General features: G+C 42.5%; 3 protein-coding genes across 3 annotated transcripts in view; 1 reads left to right on the forward strand and 2 right to left on the reverse strand.

Moving 5' to 3' along the window:
* samd10a (sterile alpha motif domain containing 10a) overlaps positions 1-24,716 on the forward strand; it is a 38,133-nt gene that overhangs the window by 1,263 nt on the left and 12,154 nt on the right. The gene's annotated exons all lie outside the window — the stretch shown is intronic.
* opn7d (opsin 7, group member d) lies at positions 846-9,135 on the reverse strand. Its single transcript, XM_068733289.1, has 6 exons — positions 9,072-9,135; positions 4,097-4,187; positions 3,779-3,941; positions 3,329-3,456; positions 2,849-3,183; positions 846-2,454 (listed from the first exon to the last, which is right to left on the reverse strand). Exons 2-6 carry the CDS (start codon positions 4,185-4,187, stop codon positions 1,972-1,974), a joined length of 1,200 nt encoding a protein of 399 aa, XP_068589390.1. The 5' UTR covers positions 9,072-9,135; the 3' UTR covers positions 846-1,971.
* emilin3a (elastin microfibril interfacer 3a) lies at positions 15,874-19,225 on the reverse strand. The gene is made up of 5 exons (XM_068733506.1): positions 19,074-19,225; positions 18,773-18,892; positions 18,195-18,649; positions 18,066-18,134; positions 15,874-17,842 (listed from the first exon to the last, which is right to left on the reverse strand). The coding sequence occupies exons 1-5, from the start codon at positions 19,223-19,225 to the stop codon at positions 15,888-15,890; spliced, it is 2,751 nt and encodes a 916-aa protein (XP_068589607.1). The 3' UTR covers positions 15,874-15,887.

Below are 24,716 nucleotides of genomic sequence, written 5' to 3' on the forward strand. Positions count from 1 at the left end.
AGCTTGTGTTGACTTTTGAGACAGTTGACAACACGTTCTCCTAAGATGTCGTGTTTTGAGGGCATGCAGCACATAAACACATTTGGTTGTGTTGCCTGCAGTTGCAGTGTCTTGTGTCAGGGGAAATCTGGAAGTGTTGCACACCAACCCAGGAATTTGAAATAGAGACAACACCCAAGGTGCTGCCGATAATGTCAATCGATTCCTGGAACAGTAGATTGGCACTTAATGTGAACCTGGTGAGCCCTCAAGTTAATAATTAATGTAATGTTCCCAAAGCAACACATCGCTGACAGATAATGAGAAGATCTATTCCCGTAGGGGTTTTTTTGTGGATCAGAAAAATGGTTAAAAATAAAAGATGTCCGTCAAAAGTTTCTTACTTTAATCACTCCTCTGCTATGACATGTAATATTACTATTCTAATACCATTTCAAACACTCTGGCTTTCTGTATCTCCAGAAAAATCAGACCACAATCACTGTTTTTTATTTCTTTTAGTAAATAAATCTGCACCAGAATTGGTTTTGATGATGCTATCAACACTTAGTTTGTTTTTCTTTAAATGCGTACATGAAGCCACAAAGGACAATACCATTAAAGACGGAGAGCAGACTTAAATATAACAATATGCTGTTTGAGTTCTGATTTTTAGAGGAAACTAAATTGTCAGTCTTTTGATACATATTTGCAGGATCAGACGTGGTTGTTTTTTTAAAAACGGACTAAAATCCCCAAATAATTTATTATAGTAAATGTGCCTAAATTAGCACAAAAAATAAGGAGTAGACGACAAAAACCAGCATAAATAATCTAATATGCGTTAGAGTTTATAGACACTTCTGTGTGTGACCCTCTGGTCAATTTATGATAATCAAAGAAATGATTGAAAACATCGAGGAGAAAATTAATATTTGTAACCGAGGACCTTGAAACGTTCTCACAGCTAAAATCCTATTTACAATTGTTCGTCACCTGGACACAAAAAATAGAACTTCCCCTCGTTCCTCTGGGTTCCTGAACAGACCTGGAAACGTTCAGTGAAATGATCTTAGTTAACAGGTGTCCCTCATGTCGGTAGTTACTGTGTGAGTATTAATCTAAGGGGGTCTGAAGAAGAGAGGGGTCCCACAACTAGCATGAGGCTTAAGGATCCTCCAAAAGAAAGAAAGCGACTTGTCTCAATTTCAGTCAAAATGAATGCCAACACATTTTTTTTTGTTAGAACTCGGTTTTGCCGGTTTTGTCTGTCAATCGTGACTGCAGGCTACACGGCACAGTGGAGCCTGTTTGGTAAAATGATACTCCAAAATCTGTCCGAATGGATTCCACCGGTGACGAGGACAAAGTGTCCAGAAACATTCAAGGCCATAGGGGGTGAGTACTTGTTCATTTTGGGTCGAGTACCACTTCACCATCCAGCTGCCAGCATACCAGCTGTCCTCCTTGTGATGAAACAGAAACAGAACTTGATTTTAATTCTACATCATTTTTTTTTTTCTCATATTGTCACGGTTTATCCCCGACATGAAGCGGTATGTTCCTGCTGTATGTACTAGATGATGAGCTGCTTTCAAATGTCACTCTTTTGCTTAATTAACCTTGAAGCCAGCAGGGCTTCTCCTGTCTCGTTTTCTGCGCTGGAAAAGAAAAAAATCCAGTTAAATTGCACATTCAACTAAAACTGGAACCAAGCTCACACAGACGTAAGCATCAAGACATTTTCACGCTTCCATTTTGTGTCAAATCGTCTCCGGTGACGTAAAGCCAAGTGTGGATTCTTTGAATCTCAGGCATTTCTCAATGACTTTCGGGACGGATGCCATTTGAAGGTCCTTGCAAGCCTGTGTTTTGTTTTTCCGTAAGTCTCGTTGACACACGCTCCGTTTAACTTGTGAAGGCCCTTTGTTGTGTTGTATTCCCTGCACCTGTCCTGTCTGGTTTGCTTCATGAAAGAAGGAGGTTGTACCACTAGAGGAAATCCGCCTGTGGTTTGTCAGAGAGCTGGCTAACTGTCACCTCTCTGTATGTGGATTCAGTCAGGATGCAGGCGGTCCTTTGGGGTGTTGTCACATGACACGGCGCTGCATTCTCGGTGCAGTGCAGACACGCCCCGTAGCTCTCCTGCTGTCCATTTGAGAAGCGCATGGAGACGCTCATGTCCTTGTTGCGCTGCGAGCTCGATCCGAAATGTGCTTTCGGCTCCGATTGCAGACTTCCCCTGTAGATCCTCTGTCGCAACATCGTAGTGTCTCTGTAGAGACACTCGCGGAAGTTGGGCTTGCACAGCAGGTAGACAATAGGGTTGTAGATGGTAGAAGATTTGGCAAACACGGCGGCGAGGGCGAATGCGTCGGGAGGAACCAGTGTGGCGTCTCCGAAAGCAGCCCACATGGCCACGGCGGCATATGGAGTCCAGGCACCCAGGAAGCCGAAACACACGGCTACTGACAGCTGTGAGGAAGAAACGCATGCAGACACCTGTTCATGCACACATACCGCAAAATCATGACATGCAGAAGATTTGATTTCTCTAGATTTAATCAGTGGAAAAGTAAACTAATATCTATGGAGCCATCCTATCATTCCTTATCACACACACACACACACACACACACACACACACACACACACACACACACACACACACACACACACACACACACACACACACACACACACACACACAGAGATAGCTATGTACGTATGCATGGGAATATTCTCCAGAGATAAAGCAAGTAATCAGCGGAGCGTTTTCATCACCTCAGAATAATTGAATGTCTCATATCCTGCCAACTGCCAAACCTGAAGTCAGTCGCACTAAAGCGACACACTCGTGTCCTCTGACCTTGACGATGAGAGCGTGGGCGTTGGTGGTCTTGGTCTGTGGCGTCACATGTTGCTGGACGGCCTGACGGGAGCCCCGCACTGTCAGCAGAATGAACGTGTAGGAAAGGAAGATGACGGCGCAGGGCAGCGCGTAGCAAAAAACGAAAAGGCAGACGATGTAAGACAAAGCTGAAAACTCGTGGTTGGGTGCCTGCCAGTCGATGCAGCAGGCCGTGCCGTAAGGCTCAGGGCTGTAATGTCCCCACTGGGCCAAGGGCCCAACGGCAAACACGGAGGCGTAACACCACACCCCAACGACCAGGAGGCGGGCGTGCGACGAGGAGAACTGGTTACCTGACCAGACAGGAGATAGAAAAAGACGCTTTTGCAGTTATTGTGGTAGTTCCCCCCCCCCCCCTTCCTCAAATGTAATGCCTTGTTATGAAATATGTTGTGTTGGCAACATCGCCCTCATCAGTTCAGTTCATCATCTACTCACCGTGGTTGGGGAAGCAGACTTTAAGGCAGCACACTAAGGAGAGGGCTGTGAGGTTGGTCAAGCTGCACAGACCAAACAGCACTCCGCACATGGCATAGAGCTGACAGGTGAGTTCTCCAAACAGCCACCTGATACACAGAGACGAGGAGGAGAGAGAAATGTGAGGAATACTAGGCAATGATTTTCATTATCAGTTCATCTCCTGATTGGTTTCTTGATTATCTGATTCATTGTTTGGTCAATACAACATTAAGAAATAGTGAAATCTTCCAATGATTTGATGACGTCAGACCAGCAATCCAAATATATTTAAATTACAATGATTTAAAACAGACAAGCAGAACATTTTATTATCAAATAGTTGCCAATTATAATTTTTCACTGAGATATTAATTTGATTCTCGAGACGGGAGAAAAAATATGGAAAGAGAAGAGGGACATGTGAGATACCGATGTGTAAAAGCCGAGGGTATTGCCAGTGGGAATAGCGAGAGCGTCATCCCAAGATCACTGATGGAGAGATTGATGATGAAGAACTCGGCCGGCTTCAACGTCGACCGCTTGTGATACGCAACAAGCAGCAGAATGCAGTTGCCCATCAGGGACAGAACACCTGTAAAACAAAGAGAGAGAGAGGGGGAGAGAGAGAGAGAGAGGTTGATCTGGGCTGGACGGTACGCACCTGTAGGGATCCGTCAGGCGACGGATCAACACAGTAGAGATGTTGTTGTTGTTGTTGTTGTTGTTGTTGTTGTTGTGTGGACTTACAAAAGACGCTGTAGAGTGAACCCATGAGGATGTCGTGCTCCTTGGAGATGGTGGAGGCAAACACAGCAGATGTGTCTGAAGCATTTCCCATCTGAAATGTTAACATTTAGCACACACACACACACACACACACACACACACACACACACACACACACACACACACACACACACACACACACAAGTCAATTGTGAATAATGCAAGTGATTCAAGAATTTACTCCACCGGTGGGGAGCAAATGTTTTGTTGGAATGGTAAATTAAATTTCAAGTTGTCCGCCCACTCATGTCAACATTTACCACATTCACACACACACATTCATACCGCTGATGGCAGAGGCTGCCATACAAAGTTTATGCCCATCCGGATGAACTAATGCTCATTCACACACACCGATGGCACAGCCTTTAGGGAGCAATTTGGGGTTTAGTATCTCGCCCAAGGACACTTTGACATGCGGCCTGGAAGAGCCGGGGGATCAAACCGCTTATCTTTCAATTAGTAGACGACCCGCTTGATCTTCTGAGCCAGTCACAACAAGAGAGAGAGAGAGAGAGAGAGAGAGAGAGAGAGAGAGAGAGAGAGAGAGAGAGAGAGAGAGAGAGAGAGAGAGAGAGAGAGAGAGAGAGAGAGTGCTGAATTACAGCTGCAAACGCAAAAACCACATTTCTCCATTTTTGTTCTCAATGAATCTAAAATACTATCTATGGCCCGTAGTACAAGACGTGTTTTCTTACTATCTCTATTGCGCAATACTTTCAGCCTAAAGCTGCAGAAATTGGATTGGATAGCTTCTTTTATTAGAATATAATCCTGCGCAAGAGACGAGGACAATCCGTATTAAATAGAAATATACAAAACACGATCGACGGATGGAATGAATTAGAAAGACTGTGCCTTTCGGGATTTACAACAGGAGGATGAGATGAGAGATTTAGAGCTTGGAACCCCAACAAAAAAAACAATTAGGCTCAAATTGTGATGGAAAAATGATAGTGAAATTGCAATATTGTCTTTAGCGTCCAAGGACGAATGTGGAGCAATACATGAAGTGCTATCGGAGATGATACAGAGGCAGCATTGACTCTGAAGGCCAATCGCACAGCATAAAGAACGAGACTTCATTACTATGCAAGTCAGCCGATCAGTCAACGACAAAATGTCCACTGTGACGTCAACACAACTACATTCTGTTATCAATAAAACAGAATTGCTGTCGCTTCACAGTTGCCCGGTAATCAGGTTCCCTTCGCTAACAATAATGCAGTCCAATACAAGAGTTTGCAGCAATAGTTTGTACTATTTTGCACAAGAAACATCTGCACACTCCAGATCTGTGCAAAAGATGATTTAGCTCACGCAAGCTCTTGGACAGAGAACGTCACGCCTGGAAGACTTAGAGCTCGCGTTAATCAAAAGAACTTTTGCACAGATCTGAGTGTGGAGGGACACGTCCCTCTCAAGTGCGCTTCGTCTTTAAGCTGCACCACGTCTGAGTGAGCAGCGTTTCCCACATTTTCTTAAACCATCCCATACTGTAGTATTTAGAAAGCAGTGTTGAGTTGAATCAGTATTGTTTAACAAATGAATGCATTAAAATGCCCGTCAACTAATGCCTCCATCTGACTTTTTCCGTTCCGACACCGGGGCTTTAGGGTTTCGGCGGATACTGAGCACCAATCAGATATCGGTGTTTAATTAGCTGTATGCCATGACCTCACTGTGTGGAAGTGACTGGGATCATTCTCGCATTGTACATTTTAAATAAATGCATAGATGTACTGAATTGTTATTTATCCAAATATCGGTGTCCGATACCAGATCAGCCTATTGTCCCCGATTAGCGATCCAGCTATCCAATCAAAACCAAGACCACCCTTAGCCACGCGAGTGTGAGAGCAAGAGGGGGGGGGGGGGGGAGCCGGAGAGAGCTTAACCAGCTGAACTATGACTTTGGTTTTGCTGTGACAGATTAAGTATTTTCCGAATGGCTGAGCTGTGACACTACTGTTATCGTGTCTCTGAGCCTGGCTGAATAACTCGTCTGTCCAGCTGTGATTAATTGGACGCCTTTGAGACGGGGACATCGACCTCCAGATGATGATGTAGGGTGGTAAACAACATATCGCTTGCTGACCTGGTTTATGTACTCTATTATTTAATTTGCACCTCATCCTCTCCTGCCCTGAGCCTGTTTTTGTGGAGACATCTTGACTGTGTAATTTACCGGGGAGGAAATTTAAATTCATAAATGTGCAGTTTACCGCCGTTGTCAGCGTGACAAGCAATCTCTAAATTTGTGACAAAGTTTCCCTGCAGCGTGTCATCAGAACTGTGAGATTACTATAGGGCTGTCACTCATAACATTTAAATGTCTGTGGTCTGAGGAGGTAAGTGGCCTTTTAACGGCAGACGGGCATGTCTGCATGTCTGCATGTCTGCATGTCTGGATGTCCATGAGTCCATGAGCAGAGACGGTCCCAATGTCAGAGGGTTTACCAGATTGGCAGCTAGTGCATAGCTCAGTCTTTGACCAGTGTTTACATCTGAGTATGTGTGTGTGTGTGTGTGTGTGTGTGTGTGTGTGTGTGTGTGTGTGTGTGTGTGTATATGTGTGTCTAGTATACATACATACATACATACATACATACATACATACATACATACATACATACATACATACATACATACATACATACATGATGTGTGTGTGTGATGTTACATTCACATCCAGCCCTTAGAGTTTGTGCCTTTGTGACATTTTGAATCATAAAGCATCACATTAAAGCGTCACATTGTATCTTTTATGCTTGGGTTGATTGACCACATCCCGTAAAAACATTTGCACCGTTTTCATTGGTACATTTCAAGGCAATAATGGACATATTTTTATTTTTCTTATACGTCAAACACATGCTGACAAAGTCATGCAGTTTTTTTTGGCCACGGTTTTTAAAAATATAAATGTAAAGCTTGTTCAATGCCAGTCAGATACAAATGTCCACATTATAGGGCTGCAACTAATTATTACTAACTAATACGTTTTCCATTATAGATTAATCTGCCAATCATTTTCTCTATGAATTGATTAAATAACAATCACAATTTCCCAGAGCCCAGAGTGATTTCTTCAGATTGCTTGTTTTGTTCAACCAAAACCCAAAGACATTTCGTTTACTATCACAAATGCCAAAGAAAAACGGCAAATCTTTACTCTTTACGCATTTTCTGCAACAATTACCCGAACGATTTACAAAATTGCCGCTTCATTTTCTTTCGATGTGCTAATCAATTGATGGACCAATCATTGCAGCTGTAGTCCACATTTTTCTGTACCATTTGTATCCCGTAGTATTTTATTAAGCTTACGATTCACAGCATTGTGCGATATTTAAAAGCAACATACATGACACACAGTGTTGCAGTGCGACACATCCCCCGAGGGCCCTGTGTGACCTTTAGTGGGATTGAAGTGGACTAAGGACTCGCCCTGCTGTGTGTAACTACCTCCTCATCTGAGTGACTGACAGTGACAAGTGATTGCCATCACGGCACAATATTTACTCCGTGGTAGAGCAGCATGACGAAGAGCCGTTGGAGGCAACTCTTTCAAACGTTGCAGGAGATTTTCTTATGTAATCACCGGCGAGTGTGATCATGTGATTATAAATGCCCCGCTGACGGCTCACTCACACTTGTGTCTTTTGCTTTTCTTGCACCGTATTTACAATAGTAAAGAGGACTAAAAAAAAAAAAGCCATTAGCATTGTTGATTTTTTTTTAGCCAGTGGGATAGAAGGAAGTAAAATAAAGATGGCGGTAGAGGAGGATTTAAGGAGACTCTTATTTGTCGTTAAAGTTCTGATGCGAACTACACAAACGTTGGTCATTTTAAATGTCCTTAAGGTTAATTGGATTGCTTTTCATACCCTGATGCTCAATAAACAATCAGAATATCATGTATAAGATGCTGTAAAGTATCTGTAATTAATCAGGCTTTAAGAGGTTTGTGTGAATACAATCCTGCCACCCGAGTAAGTATCATCATCATCATCATCATCATCACTCCACCACAACTGCTTCCCCTTCGTAACGCAAACGTATTACATAACCGCAGTCTGATTGAGTGTGGGAACGCGAGCGTCTCTGTGTGTGTGTGTGTGTGTGTGTGTGAGCGGTAATTGTCTTGCCTCCGACAACTGTTTTCATTTTGTTATTTGACTCTGAGCTTCAGTTGAAGGTTAGTCACTTAGTCTTGTCGCATTGTATCCAATAGAAAGACGTCGCATCATAATCGATCACTGTCAACACGTATTGATTCTCTGCTGTGAGGCTCGAGTCACAAAGAAATGAATCGCTCACGTGTGTCTGTGCAGGTAATGAGAAAAGGCAGTTCATGCATTCATGCACACATCCAGAAAACCACTGTGTGGTGAGCAGCCCGAGATCAAGTCGACAGGCTGTCTTGAAAACGGTCAGCGCGTCGACGACTACGACTAAAAGAAGAAGAAAAGCAGTCGCTTCTTTTCTCTTCACAGAGAGGGATGATTGGTGACCTCATCACTAATCCCGTCGGAGATCCCACAAATTGGCTGTGTCGCCTGTGCCTTCATTTCACCAGCATCGCAGCCGGCACAATCCGTTTCCACTTCCTTGAGATGTTTTTTGAACCCTTTGAGTGAATGTCTGTCAGTAACACGCCCCTTTAACACAACCAGATGCTATCATTTCAGAGGAAGACTTGTAAGATAACAACCACTGCGAGTCACAGTAAACTAGCAGACCTTTGCGCAAAAAGAAGTACAGAAAGAAATAACAGAATAGTTATTTCTTTGAGAGTCAAAAAACAACATCAGTACAATTTGGAAGATGAAACAAAAGCATCATCGTCAATTATCCCGCTTTTAGTAATTGTCTAATATCTTTGTATTGCACTGGAAATAGAAAAGACAACCCCCACAGCTGTGCTGCTTACCTTCCAGGGAGGAATGGCTTGTCCTCAGTTAAACTCATGGAAGCCAGGTGGAGAGCAGGACGGAGAGGAGAGGAGCTTGGCCAGCCACCGTCAGGGAGACGGAGAGGAGGGACAGACAAACAGACGGAGACAGACAGAGAGAGAGAGAGAGAGAGAGAGAGAGAGAGAGAGAGAGAGAGAGAGGGAGGGGCACTGGAAGAGTCTGGTAAGGTGTTCTCCTCCTCTTCAATGACGCACACATCCAGCCAGGTGGACACCCACTCGCTCCCTCATACAGAACATGCACTCATCTTCGTTGTGGAGATGCGCTGAGCCCCACTGATGTAGAATGAAAAGCCCACAGTGACAGCAGGCCAGCCAGGGAGGGAAAGAGAGAGAGAGAGAGAGAGAGAGAGAAGGGGATCAGCATAATACTGGCGAGCTCCGAGTGTCACTGATGACTCAAAACACCACTCCCCACCCTATTTCCTCTATCCATCGCTACTTTCCTACTATACTTATCCCCTACACTTTGATTTGCGTCTATGCTTTGGATTATTCGCCTTCTTCAGACATGAGAATCATGCCTTTTTTTTTTTTTTTAAATGAATCCTGCATGTAAGGTGGGCTTCCCCAAATCACTTTCTCACGGTTGACTCATACACGGCAACAACTATGAGCAACAGGTTTGTGTTCATACTTTGTGTTGCAAATCGCTTGATCACAAGGATTGTAAGGGTGGCGATCAGAACCTGGAGGAGAGAAAAATCTCTGTAACAATGTCATGGTGGATTTTTTTTTAAATCCTTTTAAACATTTGAAGGATTTTCTCTCTGAATATCAAATTGGGCTCAGTGAATGTCCTGTTGCTACTGTGCTAATGGTAATTAGATTGTTGGAAGGCATTGAGAATTACAACATTCTTCATGCATAATTTGCGACTGGAATGAGACTTATTTCAAGAGTCCAAATTGAATACGACGGTCACTGAACAAAAAAAAAAGAAAGTGCCGACCTCGTTCACACAGTTAAATGCATTCCTGTTGGGAAGCGTTCGAACCGCACCTGAAGCGCTGTGTCATCCTGCTCGATCATACCCACCCATGCAGTTTGCCCGGAGCGGCGGCGCTCTCAGACTGACAGTCATGGAAAGCTGCTTAAGGGGAGTGTGGGCTCGCTCGCTGAGCCGCGCCGAGGCTGCAGCGCTGCCAGAGAGCCGTGTAGAACAGCGCTGTCATATTAATACCTCCTTCTCAGGCTTTACAGATACTTAGTGTCACGGCCAGTGGTCTGCTGCAGTGTGAGGTCCCTACAGTGACTTATTGGTGATGACAGTAGGCAGGAAATGATCAGAACTAGAGGAAATTATGAGAGATCATGTTGAATCATGAGTGCAGTCACTTTCCCTCTGATCATAAAAAAACATGGTGGATGTCAATAAGTGAGTCAATGTTTTAGGTTTGTCCAGACTAACATATCTCGACAACTATTGGATGGGTTGCCATATCCTTTTGTACAGACTGTATGATTGTAACAACTGTGTTATTAACTAGAGCCACCATCAGTTTGAATTTATCTCAAAAATACTTTGGTTTGTAATGAAATTCCTGCAAAACTAGTGGCTTTCTCTCCAGCTGTGTTTTGTGCTAGCGAATGATGCTAGCATGCTAAACTAAGGCCTGAACATGGTAAACACTATGTCTGCTTAACATGCGGACATTTTGCTAAAAGCACAAAGGTGCCTAGGAACGGCAACGACCAGTGCAAGCAGAATCTGTTGTCAGCAGCTGCTTTAGACTGTATGAAAAGTTTAAATGGTCTCTACTTCTTGAAATGCATTGTGTCAGTCTCGGGTTATTTGGTACTTGCTTTCTTTTCCCACTTCCCAATTAATTGTTTCGCTGAATTTCTCAATTGCTGAGTTTAGTGAAGGGGTTACTCGGATCACCTGTTGCGCAGGCTGTGAGAACTGGCTCCTAATTAAGCATTGAGAGCAGCTTGGTGCATTTCCCCTCGTCGCGCATCAGGGTGTGACGGCGTCCTTTCTTTCGAGGTGGGGAGCTGTGCACTCAGGGCATTCTGATCTGTCCTCGACTTAATGCAGACCTTATTTCTAGGCAGAAACTCAGGTCTTTAGGCCCTTTTGAGAGTTCTTTGCTGTCTTTAACTTTTCTGATTGGGGAGGATTTAAGACCTGATCTGGAAACCCACTGTACGCTACCAAAACAGCAGCCAGACAAAGATAAGCTGGTGAACATATTGGAGCATTTAGAAGCTAAAGAGCCAGATATTTCCTTCAGGAGTTGGTACTCAAAACAGAGCTGAGCTGTGAGTGAGTGACTCCGTAACTGCTGGATGTGTAAATAAGCAACAAGCTGTGGACTGAGAACAGACTTCATCCCTCAAGGCTGAATTATAAAGTAAAGCTTCTGGCTACAGAATTGATCAGACTGCAATATGACTAATTGGCACTGCTGGAAATTTTGCCAGTGAATAATTTGAATGAATTTAACATCTTTTACAGATGAGCAAATTTTTCCCAGGTTTTTAAAGCAACTGTCACCCTAATTAATTAGGGAATAATACATTCTGCCCATACACACGATGTGGAAAAGAGAAACTGAGAAGAGAACATTCGAGGTATTGGTGGAGTAACTGTCAAATCTAGTCGATTTCTTACTGGTAATCTTATTTAAAACAAGTTGTATCAATTACATGATCAGCTAGGTCAGCAATATCCCTTTGCATGAATAAAACTTCAATTGAGTTGACTTGAAATTCATAAAAAAAAAATTTCAATCTAGCTGCAGACATAGTTGTTACATCCTAAAACGTGGTTCCAATGAGAGATTTACAGAGAGAGAGAGAGAGAGAGAGAGAGAGAGAGAGAGAGAGAGAGAGAGAGAGAGAGAGAGAGAGAGAGAGAGAGAGAGAGAGAGAGAGAGAGAGAGAGAGAGAGAGAGAGAGAGAGAGAGAGTTGATGTACTGTGAGGTTTATTTTGGGCTTGAAATCTCTCAAAGGGTTAGTAAAATAAAATGTCATATGAAACCTGGTGTTACCAACAATAAACATGGTTTATTGTTGTTTTCCGCTGTTATTATTGAAGTGACTGAACACTTAACAAGTGACAAGTGTTATACAGTAGCTAAAGGATTGATTAAGTGTGACCGTTAAAACAGTTTTGTTGTTGCTGGTGTAGGTTCTTTAGTAGGTACCTTTTAGGTTCCACAGAGAAAACATATTTATCTGTCTGTAGCTCACATATCAGTCATCAATGTCTTAGCTTCTCTGTTTATGGAAGAGAGCGACGGGATTTCGTGAGTTTCAAAGGGAAACAGAACGGAGTGGTACTTGAAATTAATTCTTTGGTTTGGTTAAGGAAGCAGCAAAACGAATAAACCGGATGCAAGATGTGCTGTGTTCCAGGTTGACGTCATTCTCACAGTGAAACACTGACTCACAAAGACGCATAGAGACCAACAAAGCGGGCTTATCAATATCCTTTTAGAAAATCAACATCCTCTGTTGACACTTTTTCAAAGTAGGACAGAAGAGGACGAGATCAAGAGGCCCGTTACGTGAACGTTTCTATTTCAATGGGTTTCTTCTCATTTTATGGGGGCTTAAACTGAACTGGATTATAAAAACATTGCGACTCATGAAATGAACAAAGGTTGATTATTTTATCTAATGATTATTTTCATAGTAATTTAAACCACTTGTTTAGGTTAATCACTGAAATGTCATAAAGATTACCGTCAAGCTCCCAGGGCCCAAAGTAATTTGTTATCTGTCGCTGTGAAGCTACGCTTAACTGGATTAGTTTGACATTTTAATAAATACGCCTATTGGCTTCCTATCCAAGGGTTCGGTAAGACGATGGATACCATAACATATGAAGTATGGCTCTAGAGCCAGGAGTTGATTAGCCTAGCTTAGCATCACATTTAGGCAGTGGGAAACACGTAAATACCTCTAAAAGCTCCAAAGCTCACTTTTGAATGTGTTATATCTTGTTAGTTTGATCTGTACACAAACTAAAATAAGAACGTTAATTCACAATGTGTTTAAAAATCAATAAAAAATGTGAGCCTGTGAACTGGGTGCTTTCTGTATATCTGCACACCTGCATGCTCCTAACACCCATATAATGTACATAAGGTACTCTATTAAGTCCAGAGATGTATTGTACATTTGTGTACCTTTTATGCACTTGTAAAATACTCGTAAAATATTACTGTTTGTGGAAGATTTTCACACCAGCATGAATTAGCCTAGTTTCCCTTCTGCTTTCCTTCTGTCATAATCTACCCTCCGCTTCGAGGACTGAGCCAGGCACTTAACTCTGGCATTAATCCATCTTCTGTGATGTGACATTTTTCAAGAAGCAGTAATGTGTGAAGCTGTACTTGAGCTTCCGTCCTCTAAACTGTACAATGTAGTGGTGAAAAGTTGTACTCGTACAAACCCACGCTTACAAAACATTGTGACATTTACCATCACAAGTTTTGAAATGATGAATACAATTTAGTCTTGCCTTCATGAGACAATTTGTCTAACTTTAGATTTGATTTTAGAGGAAATGGTGCATTGTTACAAAATAATTTCACTTCAGGTTGATAGCAGACCACCTCAAGGTTTCTCTCAGAGAGAACCAGGACATTCTGATGTAGCATTTCAAAATTAAAGCCCTTCAAAATCTCATTCATGAGCTAACTTCAAATCACATTCATGACACAATTTGTCTAATTTCAGATTAGATTTTAGAGGAAATGGTGCATTGTTACAAAATCATTTCACCTCAGGTTGATAGCAGACCACCTCAAGGTGTCATTCAGAGAGAACCAGGACATTCTGATGTAGCTGCTTCCTGAAAAATGTGAAATCCTGGAGCTTATTACTAAGAAACTCTTGAGTCCTTGAGTTAAAGTTCTCCCCTGTGAGCCAACTGTAATCATCACTGTCTGCTGCCTGGCCATCACTATAATAAGGACAAAACCTCTTCTTTCACCTGAAGCGTCCAGAGAGGACATTATAGGATGATTCACGATTCACACCACTGCCGCGCTCTGTTTACTCAAATAGCTCTTTGTCCTCTGTCTTTGGGCCAGCTTTGCCTGCTTGTGATTTGAGTGCATTGTCTTGGCTAGTGACAGTGTGCGAGTTGTGCATGGGAGCAGAATCGGATCCATGAGTGAGAAGTGAAGAGACTCTTGAATCAGAGGAGTACAAATTCACCAGAGCCCCCTCAACAGCCCTTTCAGTCCAAGTGTCTACTAGGAAACATACAAGATGAATGTGTTGTTGTCTGCGCTTGTATAAGGTGTGAACTTATAGGAGACATAAAGAAAGTAGAAATCACAAATAATGGCAGAGGCATGAGGAGTAACATGGGACCGGTGTGGTGCATCAGTAAGTCATGGCGTTTATGTTCATCTTTGCACTTAAGTAATGGAAGAAAAGTAGTTTGCAGGTTTTGTGTGAAAAGTTTCTTCTGGAAACAGTTAATATCTCTTTCTGCCTCTCACTTTCTGTGTTTATCTGTGTTTGTGTGTGTGTGTGTGTGTGCATGAACGTGCTTCATTACCTAGGGTTATATTTATTTCTTGGGATCACTCCGCTCTTCCAACATATATTTGGTGTCTACTCTTTCTTGCCGCCCTCCTTTTCCTGCCTGCAATTTCCGTCGTTATTATTCACCACGAGTCTCGGGTTAAATAGTTTTTACACAGCAGTGGGCTCATCTCTCACATAGCTGTGAATGCAATGGCCGTTTGTCCGATGTGGGGAGTGGCTGAGCGGAAACTACAGTAATGAGAACTGTGCTCAGAAAGCTGGGCTTATAGATTTATGGAGAGAGAGAGAGAGTGAAATATAGAGCTCCATGTGCTGAAGTCCTCCGTGTCTTTCTGTCTCACCTTGGCAATAATGCAAGTTTGCAGTTTTCCTCTGGCAAGCAAGGGCTGTCCTCATGAAAAGAATTTTTTGAAGGGAGACTATAGTTTATATTCTGTCCTGTCCAGTCAAGCCTCTCCAGTCCCCAACAGTCAACAGTATTGTTGCTTCTCTATTGCTCTCTTGTGGTTTCCCCACTTCTCTGAATCAATACCTCTAAAGCAGAACATGACTAGTTTCTGAAATGCAGGGTTAGACCAGAAGTTATTATTACAATTTTTAAAATGTATCTATCACCTGTTGTGTGACAAGTCTGTAAATATACATAGCCAACATGAATAGAAATTTAAACGTGTTTATTGGATTGTCATTGTTGAAAAACCTTGAAATTCAACTTTGTATAGCTTGAAATGCTAACATATTGTGTTGAGTTACAATCAGAATAGAAACGGATGCTCAAGAACTGAAATCGTATATAAAAACATAATATCTTGTATACTTCTAGTCTAGACATAAGAAAAATCAATACAAAATCTTAAACATGTAAACATTGTTACACAACCGTTCATACAATATTTTTTTGTAAGCTTTACAGAAACAGTACAGTAACACAGGTGCAGTTTGTTGTCGTTTTTGTCTTCCTCAAACACTGGGGCTCTAAATAAAGGTCAAGTACAACAAAGAGTGAATTTCAGCACCTTCATGATTCATTTTCATGATTCTGTGTTATTAGTGCAGTTGGAATTAGCTGCCATTTTGTTTTCATTTTTATAGCGACGCTAACTAAAACCGTCCTTCAGTGCAGGTTCAAAACCTTTTGTATTTCACAATTCAAATAATAAGATGGGGGTTTAAGTGGACCCCCACTACACCTGCAGAGTATTTCCCCTTTTTCGTTCATTTTTTTTAAATCTATTGTCCGTAACTCTGTATGAACTGAACTAATTCAAAGTGAAGGTGTCCCCTCGTCTCAACTCTGGCTCCAGCTCTAAACTCTGTTGTGTTGGCTCAACCTGGGAGGTGCAGTTTCGGAGTTCGCCTCTCAGCTCAGACAGCTGCTGAGCATGACTGGAAAGGGTCCCATTGACTTGCACGAGAAGTCCATTCGATTGTCTCTCCAACTCCTCCCTGATTCTCTCCAGGTCATCTGCTAGGTTATTCAGGCCCTTGCACTGGTCTTCCACACTGGCAACACGCCCTCCAACCTCCATTACCTCTTTCTGGACCCCCATTGCTGTGCTCCGGCAGCCCCGGACCTCCTCAGCTAGCCGCCTCTTCATCTCCTGCAGCTCACCTTTAACCCGGGTCAGTCTGCGCTCACCTGCACCAAGCATGGAAGCCTGATGTCCAACCAGCTGCACCACACCCTTTATCTGCTTGGCCAGACGAGCCTCTCTCTCATGCCAGGAGCTGTTGGCTTGGCCCACCTGGTGGACCACTGTCCCCAGGGAATCCTGGAGGCCTTTGAGGGTATGGTTGACTGAGCGGACATTGAACTTGAGGATTGTGAGCTCTCCCTGGATGGGATAATCTCCCTCTGCTTGTTCCTGCTGGTCCCTGGAGGTCAGACGCCTCTGGATGTTCTGCAGTGTGACATTGAGGCTATTCAAACGGTCACCTTGCTTGTTGAGTGCCTCCTTCACATTCTCCTCCTCTTCCAGGTTGGCACTTGGCGCAGCTGAGTCTCCTTGGATGGCAGATGGGTTTTGAGGTGAAGAACAGGAAGAAGAGCAGAGAATCTCAAGGCTGCTCAGGTGCTTCTGAACTCTGTCCACATCTATCTCTAGTCTCCCTCTGAGAGACTCCAGCTCTGTCTCCAGAGTAGGAACAGAATGACCCTCCAGCAGTGCGGGAGCAGTGGCATTACCCAGCTCCTCCAAAGCCGTCAGTAAACGGCCTTCCAGAGCACTCAACTTACCATCCATTATTGCTTCCACCCCTGGTCTTGTCCCCGCTCTGTCTGGGAAACCACTACTCCTTCCTGACTCATCAATGTTAATCTCCCCAGTCAGGTTGAGCTTGGCCTCTACATACCCTAGACGTCCCTCCAGCATTCCCTCTATGTGGTCCTTGTGTCCACCTAGCTCCACTCTCAGGTGCCCTTGGGACTGGTTGAGACCTGCCATTGATGTTTCTAGCATTTGTACCCTTTCAACCAGTCCACTCACTCTACCAGAACAGCTCTCTGTTGCTTTTAAACCATGGATCTGTGCTTGGAGGTTTCTGAGCTCTGTTCTCACGTCTGTGTTACTCTCCTCCAGAGCGTCCTCCATCTGCTCCTGCCTCTTATTTTGCTCCTTCTGGCACTGACTACGCAAATCCCCAGCTTTCTCCTCGCATCGCCCCTCTGCACTCTCCACCCGTTTCTCAAACCCACCAAGAATGTCTGTCCTGGCTACACTCAGCTTTGCGTCCATTAAGTTCTCCATAGCTTTCTGTGCATTTTCCCCAAGATTTGCATTGGAGTCTGATCTCACCCCAGGTCTATTCGGCATCTTCTTCAGTGCTCCATCGTGTCCTGTCACTGTTGCTTTGAGTTTCTGCAGCTCTGCTGTCTTGGCTTGTAGCCCTGTCCTGAGCTCCTCTACCCTTCTATTCAGTTCTGTGAGGCCTGGAAACACGTGTCTGCCATCTAGACCCTCTGTCTCAGGGTCGCCCCCTGGAATCTCTACAAACCCTACACTGGATGGACCAGAGGCTGCAACAGGAATGGGACCAGGGGCAGCAGAGAGAAGAGCTGACAGCATCCTGTTGGCATCCTCTCTCAGCGAGGCTCGTAGACTATCTTCCAGTCCATTCACAGTTCCCCTCAGGGTTTCCAGGCCCTGGTTTAGACGTCGCACGTCGTCCTCCATTCGATATATTCGCTCCTCCGTCTCACTGTCCAGAGCTTGGCCTGAAGAGAGAAAGAAAAGCTGTTAACATTGGGACAAACGTGATACACTTTGTGCTTTAGTGCGATTTGAATCCAGTTCAAAACAATGATGTTAAGTCAGGATTTCAGAGCCCACGATGAAAAGTGTGAGTATGCTTAGTTGTGTCAACAACGCACTACATAGTCAAACCCAGAACCTAGAACAAGTATGTAGTTTAGAATTTGGACACACCTCTGGTCTCACCTTCAGGCTGTTCACCACCAGAGGGAGCAGGAGGGATGTCCACTGGTATGTGTTCCTCAGGTCCTTGGCTTTGCTCATGCTCATGCTCATGCTCATGCTCATGCTCATGCTCATGCTCATGCTCATGTTCATGCTCATGTTCATGCTCATGTTCTTGGTCGTGCTCTGTGTGATGTGGTTCCTCTGGCATTGGCTCCGGCTCCGGCTCGGATGGATAAGGCTCAAAGGAGGTGTCTGGGAAGGAGGAGGTCCTCGGAGGTCCAAAGTGGCGCATTGGGTAGGAGTTAAAACTGCCTGTGGGAGGTCCTTTGGGTTGACTCCATGGGTTGGCCTTCACAACAGTGTTAATAGGTGGGCCCTTGAACATGGGACCCTTGAACATTGGACCTTTGTACTGTGGGCTCTTAAACTGCGGGCCTTTCATCGGTGGGCCCTTGAATGGTGGCATCCTTTTCATGGGGTGTTGGTAAACTGTATGTCCCTCCATACAGCCATAACCAGAGTACCCAGGACAACAACGCCACTCCAGCTCTGTGACTGTTTTATGTGCCACCTTGTACATTGGTTTGTACATCAGACGATACCTGAGGGAAACAACCATCAATCAGAAAAGTACGCTTGACTGTGGTATCTCTCTACCCTGAAGTGATATGAATCCCATTTTCTTAAATATCAACATGACATAGTATAAGCCGTTGTTTACTCACTGTAGAGTTGGACATTTTTGACCCCAGGAGCACTTGTTGTATTCAGCTTTTACATAAGGGGCTGCTCCATCCTGCACGGTGAAGGACACTGCCTTTTCAACCACATATGCACAGTGGTTCCTTTCAGAGAGGAAATAAAAGATGACAGAATAGAGGTGAGACAAATAAATATGATTTCTAGTTGGCTTTAGAAAAACAAAGTTTTGCCACTCAAAGTAAAATGTAAGTTAAGATCATAAGTGATATGGACTTGATTCCTGATTGCACAAGACAGAGAGAGAGCGAGAGAAACAGAACTTACTTGTGTCTGCTGGTGGCTTTCCCTTGGTCATGGTGTTGATTGAGCCCAGCTTTATACTGGTTAAATTGGAGTGGTCTGTAGAACTTGGTTTCGACCAGTGACAAAAATAGAGTAATGAGCACAAAAGGACTCGCAGCCATCACAAAATGCATCCTTGAATATCCTCGTGTTAAAAGTCAAAAAATTGTAAAAATCCTCAAACTGAGGTAAAGGTGATCTCACAGAAGAAAAAAGCAATACCCTAAATATTCCACTCCATTCACTTGATATGGAAACTATTGAATTGTAGGGCTTCCGACCAAAAGAAGAATATCTCAAAACACACAAACTCAGAAAGAAGGCTACAAAATTGACATCAGAAAAAGACTTGAGTCTCTGCAGTACAACTCTTTTCTGGCTGTGCTATAAAGCAGAACGCCTCCCTGGGAATGTTGACCCTGACGCTGGCTGTGGGTGTGGTGGACTCTGTTAGAGTGACAACAGTCCACTGTGAGTTTGGAGGACTACAGACGCCACTAATAGGGCCCCACTGCCCCCATCTGCATATCTCCGCCCACTCAACCTCCTCAAAGTAACATCAGAGTGACAGTGAAAGAGGGGAGAGAGCCCTCACCTTCACAGTTAGTGTTATTGCTATCGTATTCTGTAGTACTCAACCTTACACAACATTTAGTTTTTATTATTCAGCTAGTTTGAAGGCTGCCTTCCACCCATCAGGGCAGAGGCTAAAGTACCATGAGCTATTTTCCCATGGTGACATCATGGCAAACCAGAGGTACAACACCAGACTTGTCCCAAAATAGACTGTTTTCTTTTCTTTTTTTTTTTACGTTTTAGGGTAATAGCAGAAATAAATTATCCAAACTGACAAGTGGACATATTCCCCAATTATTCATTTGAGTATGAAGAAGCCCTGAATTGTGTATGATCCTGATGTCCGTCTTACTTTTGCAGAACACAGTGTGCGGCGGTGGTGGGAGAAGTATTCAGATCTTTAACTTAAGAATCATTACCAAAGTGTAGAAATACTAGTTACAAGTAAAAGTTCTGTATTAAAAAAAAGTAAAAGTACACAAGTTATACTTAAAGTACCAATAATAAATATACTTATTCAGAATGGCCCATTTTTAGATTTTTTTTTAAAAAATATATTAATGGAATATAATTATTGATGCATTTATCTGTAAGCATTACTAATATTGCAGCTGGTGAAGGTGGGGCTTCTTTTGTACTTTACTACACTATCTTATATACTGCCGGGTACCTTAATCTATAACGATACCTCATAATATTTCTGTTAATTATCTGAATCTCCAAAGTAACAAACGACTAAAGCTGTGAAATAAATGTAGGGGAGTAAAACGTACAATCGATGCCTCCAAATTGTGTACGGTAGCATGAAATTGTAATACTCAAATTAAGCACAAGCACCTTAACATTGTAGTACAGTACTTGAGTACAGCATACATGAAATATATAATATTGTGTGTGATCTGTATGTGGATCTTTTTTTAAAGCTAGAATGACTGTTCTGTGATGATATTCTTCAGCTTGTCTCGAAAGGGAAATCTGGGAAACATCTTGGTCTCTTTTACTTCACACATAGACACAGTTTATACCCCGACCTAACAGCAAACCTCCAGGACTGGGAACAAATAAAAACAAATACCCTGTGTTGAAGGCTGTGGCAGTGCACACCCATGCCTGAGTGCTTTGCCCCACAAGCCCACACATTCATTTACAACACTAGTCTTTGTACAGTTGAAAAACTTCACCGCCCCGAGGAAAGAAAGACGCCTGGCTGCCCCACTGTACCACAAACGGAACACTTTCCACTAAAAGGCCAGTTAGACGGAGACACATTTTGGCTGCATGCATCCATTATAACCATTTTATCGTAACAATTTTCAAACGAAGTTAAAGTGATTTACAGAATCAGCTTTTGGAGGGCAAACTGAACACTCAATCAAAGCCTCCAAATTAAGCTTGTACAAGTGTTTTGTTTTAAGTTTTTCACAACTTTCAGCATTTTCTGTTGGCCTTAAAACTCTTAATTAGACTTCGCTTTTCTTTTTAAATCTCCTATTCTATTATCTCGGAAAGTGCAGGGTGTAGCATGTGATTCATTCCCAAGGTAAAAGTGTACCTTGTTAGAATTATATGGTCCACAAGGCGATCTGTGATTATGCAGATAGACGTAAATGTAGGTGGGTAAGGATGGAGTTAACAAAATACACCCGTTTCCATTTATCGCCTACGTCTGTAGTTACAGGTTACGTTTCAGAACACACAGAAATACGTTGTCTACGTTGCACACAGCTCTTATCTCATTGGTTTGGATTAATTCATTTAAATTAGGCACAATGTAGTCAAATTATCCAATATGTATAAAAACTGAATTAATTGAACATTGTAACATGATCTCATTTTGAACAAGAGTCACACTGTGTCCATTATTTTTGCAGGGATCTTTTGATTGACCCTTTTTTTTTTAGAAGCAGGCCCATTTCCTGTATCCTGTTTGTACCAGGTCCCACCTCTTTCACCTGGAAACACCCTGTTTAGTGTAGATGCACAACGGTGTGTGTGTGTGTGTGTGTGTGTGTGTGTGTGTGTGTGTGTGTGTGTGTGTGTGTGTGTGTGTGTGTGTGTGTGTGTGTGTGTGTGTGTGTGTGTGTGTGTGTGTGTGTGTGTGTGTGTTGCATATTCTCCGTGAGCTCTTTTACTCTCCCGATTTTTTTTTGTAAACAAGCTCTCATTGTACCGTGTGAAACATGTTGCAGAGCACACAGCATCCAGGCTCTGACTTTCTGCTGCTGTGAAACAAGTGCAGCTTTATTCTGCGGGCCGGTGTGGCGGCTCCACCCAGAGTTTTTTCCTTGAATGTCATCACACAGTTACAGCTGTTTTTAGCTTCCACTCACCTGCCCTTCTTAACGCATACGTCAGGCTGAAGCTGTTCGTGGACTTTCTTGACATCGCCACATTATAGACAGGGTGAGGCCAAACTTGCCTGCATGAAAAATCCATGAAAGTCTGTGCAACATATGGGTATTTGTGTTTATCCCTTTCCCTATTTCTTTGTGTCTATTTAGTTTTAACACCAGCGGTCCAAATTCTGAGCTGGCCTGTAAATCTCCTAATGTGTGTCTCTAGTTTACAACGAAGTCTGTGCGTAACTGGACTGCGGGTTTGACAGTGCTTTCCCAACAGTGCTGGCTCATGTAATATTTGCATTTTCAGCATTTGTTTAAACTTGCATCGAATAAATGAGCCGGAGCTTTGATCCAAAGAGTGTGAAAGGTCTATCCATATTTTATATTTTGATACAGCCTTATTGTTTCCTGCCAGCTTGTTGTGCTAGTTTCTGAATACTGCATGTTAATATATCAATGTATCTTGAGGGAGAAATGCATAATGCAATCAATCACGCGTGAAACTTAGAAAATAGCCCAAGCAGCTTTTACTCGTCACAGTAACTGTTTACGTTTAAGAGATACTGTTGCAAATGCAGGTTTAGAAATTGTTGTGTCTAACTTGCAGGGCTGTTTGTTTTAGAGTGGCCTATATCCGCTCTTGTAATGTTCACAGCCATGTAACAGAACAAACAGGAGTAATTGGTCTCAACACTTCACAAACCTCAACCGTGTTTCCTGTGGAGGTGTACCCAGTTGGGTGCTTTTCCTTTTTTCATTTTGGCCTCTTTATGTACGATTCTTCTGTTTTAAGTTTATGTCGAGTTGCCATTTTTTTTACTCTTGGTACTTGTGGAAAAAGATTAATTCGGAGGCGTCACCATCTGAAGAATTTAGTCCATTAAAGGAGCCAAATGTTGTGGCCTGAACAAACATAATTTGGGGGCCACATGGGAAGCAAGAGGTCACGGCACACTTCACACCTCAGCCAAGAAGCTCAGTGTGTTTGCTGTTGCCATTCTCAAAGCAGTGAGTACACATCTGGAGACGGCCAACACGCACGCACGCACACACACACACACACACACACACACACACACACACACACACACACACACACACACACACACTTTTGTAAGGATATTCAGCTCTACAGAAAAGCGTTTTCTTATAAAGTTAGCTTTCATATACTTTTTACAAACCCTTGTGTCGTAGAATTGCATTAAAATTCCTTCCAAATATACATAGAGAGATATAGATAGTTGTTTATTTGTGTTAGTTATATAGTCAGTAATAGATGGATGGCAAAATGGTAGTTGTGATACTGGAGGTTCTGTAGCTTATTGCAGCTCTTTTTGATCCATTACTGTAATTTACTATATAACTGTACAGTCAGCTTTCCATCTGTTAGATGGTTTCAATCGATGGTGGAAGATGTATTCTGTTTTTTTATTAATGTAGAAATTAGCAATACAGTGTAAAAATACAAAAGTATTGACATCAAACTGTACTTATAAGTACTAAAATGTAGCAGCTGGCAAAGTACTTTACATACAGCTGGGTATCGTAATCCATGATAATACATTATTTATTTGTTCATTTTTGTATTAATAATCTGAATCTGCAAAACAATTAGTAACGAAAGCTATCAAATAAACGTAGTAGTGAAATAAATATAGGGTAAAAAGTACAATATTTACCTAGAAATATAAATGGCATTAAATGGAAAATACTTAAGTCAAATGTACAAGTACCTCAAAATTGTACTTGACTACAATAGTTGAGTTAATGTATTAATTTACGTCCCTTCACTGTTTTCAAAGCGTGAAACAAATAGCAGCAGTATAATGAAAATGGGGTTTCATTAGTTTCAGTTGCCAATATACTAGCAAGTAATGTAGCAGTGCAACAAACAAACAGTGAACAAGATGTGCCGTCCTTGATTACAGCAGACAGTTCATATTAAAAGATACTTAGAAGACAGAATGGTGCATCTTGTATGCTTTTTTCAGTAGTCTTTACATCATTTACAGTATTTAATGTGTTAAAGTATATGTCTGCCTTTGTAAATATGATATTGAACATAGTCAGATATTGCTCAGTACCATTAGACAGTATGTCTCTCTGTAATCAGAAGAAGACTGCCCCCTTGTGTTGACTGCTGGTTTAGATGCTAAGATAAATAAATAATAAATGCTCTGACTTAGTTCTCTGTTGTACAGCGTACACATATGGGTAGACTTATTGCTAAATAAGAAACTATTAACTCTGCCTTGTGCCTGTACTGTTACTGTACAGTATGTTTAATGTTTGGATTATTAATAATAGTACATACAGTAAATATACTGTCCCCATACACTGGGGAGGGATTTTCTGGATCACTCTGGCGTGACCATAAAAACAATAGAAATAAGATACAGTATTTGAAATATTTCAATGTTAAAAACAATTGTTGGAAAATGAATTCCTTTGTTTAAACAGCTGCTCAGTGTAAACCTCAAAGTATACTATTAATAATTGAGGCCCTTTGATGTTCTCTCTTGTGGAAACTATTCATTCAAACGCTCCCTTTCATCTTCTTAGCGCTCGAACCGGGGCCAAACGTGTACATGCTTAAAGTTTAAGAGGAGCCCCAACGCTCCAGCCTGCATTTCCTCCCAATCATCTGCAGAAACTAGTCATCCCCACACCCCGACAGTTCAACTAGTCAGCCGGGTTTACGACCACA

This window comes from Cebidichthys violaceus, unplaced genomic scaffold, assembly GCF_023349555.1.
Source record: "Cebidichthys violaceus isolate CVI_PGR_0920_01 unplaced genomic scaffold, fCebVio1.0.p SCAF_6, whole genome shotgun sequence".
Taxonomy (NCBI): Eukaryota; Metazoa; Chordata; class Actinopteri; order Perciformes; family Stichaeidae; genus Cebidichthys; species Cebidichthys violaceus.

Coding starts and splice junctions, on each gene's coding strand:
- opn7d (XM_068733289.1), bottom strand. CDS start 4,187: ATGGGAAATGCTTCAGACACATCTGCTGTGTTTGCCTCCACCATCTCC. Junction 3,184..3,328: donor AGTCTGCTTCCCCAACCACG/GTGAGTAGATGA, acceptor CTGTCTGGTCAG/GTAACCAGTTCTCCTCGTCG. Junction 2,455..2,848: donor CCCACGCTCTCATCGTCAAG/GTCAGAGGACAC, acceptor TCTTCCTCACAG/CTGTCAGTAGCCGTGTGTTT.
- emilin3a (XM_068733506.1), bottom strand. CDS start 19,225: ATGCATTTTGTGATGGCTGCGAGTCCTTTTGTGCTCATTACTCTATTT. Junction 18,893..19,073: donor AAAGCCACCAGCAGACACAA/GTAAGTTCTGTT, acceptor CCTCTCTGAAAG/GAACCACTGTGCATATGTGG. Junction 17,843..18,065: donor TGGTGGTGAACAGCCTGAAG/GTGAGACCAGAG, acceptor TTCTCTCTTCAG/GCCAAGCTCTGGACAGTGAG.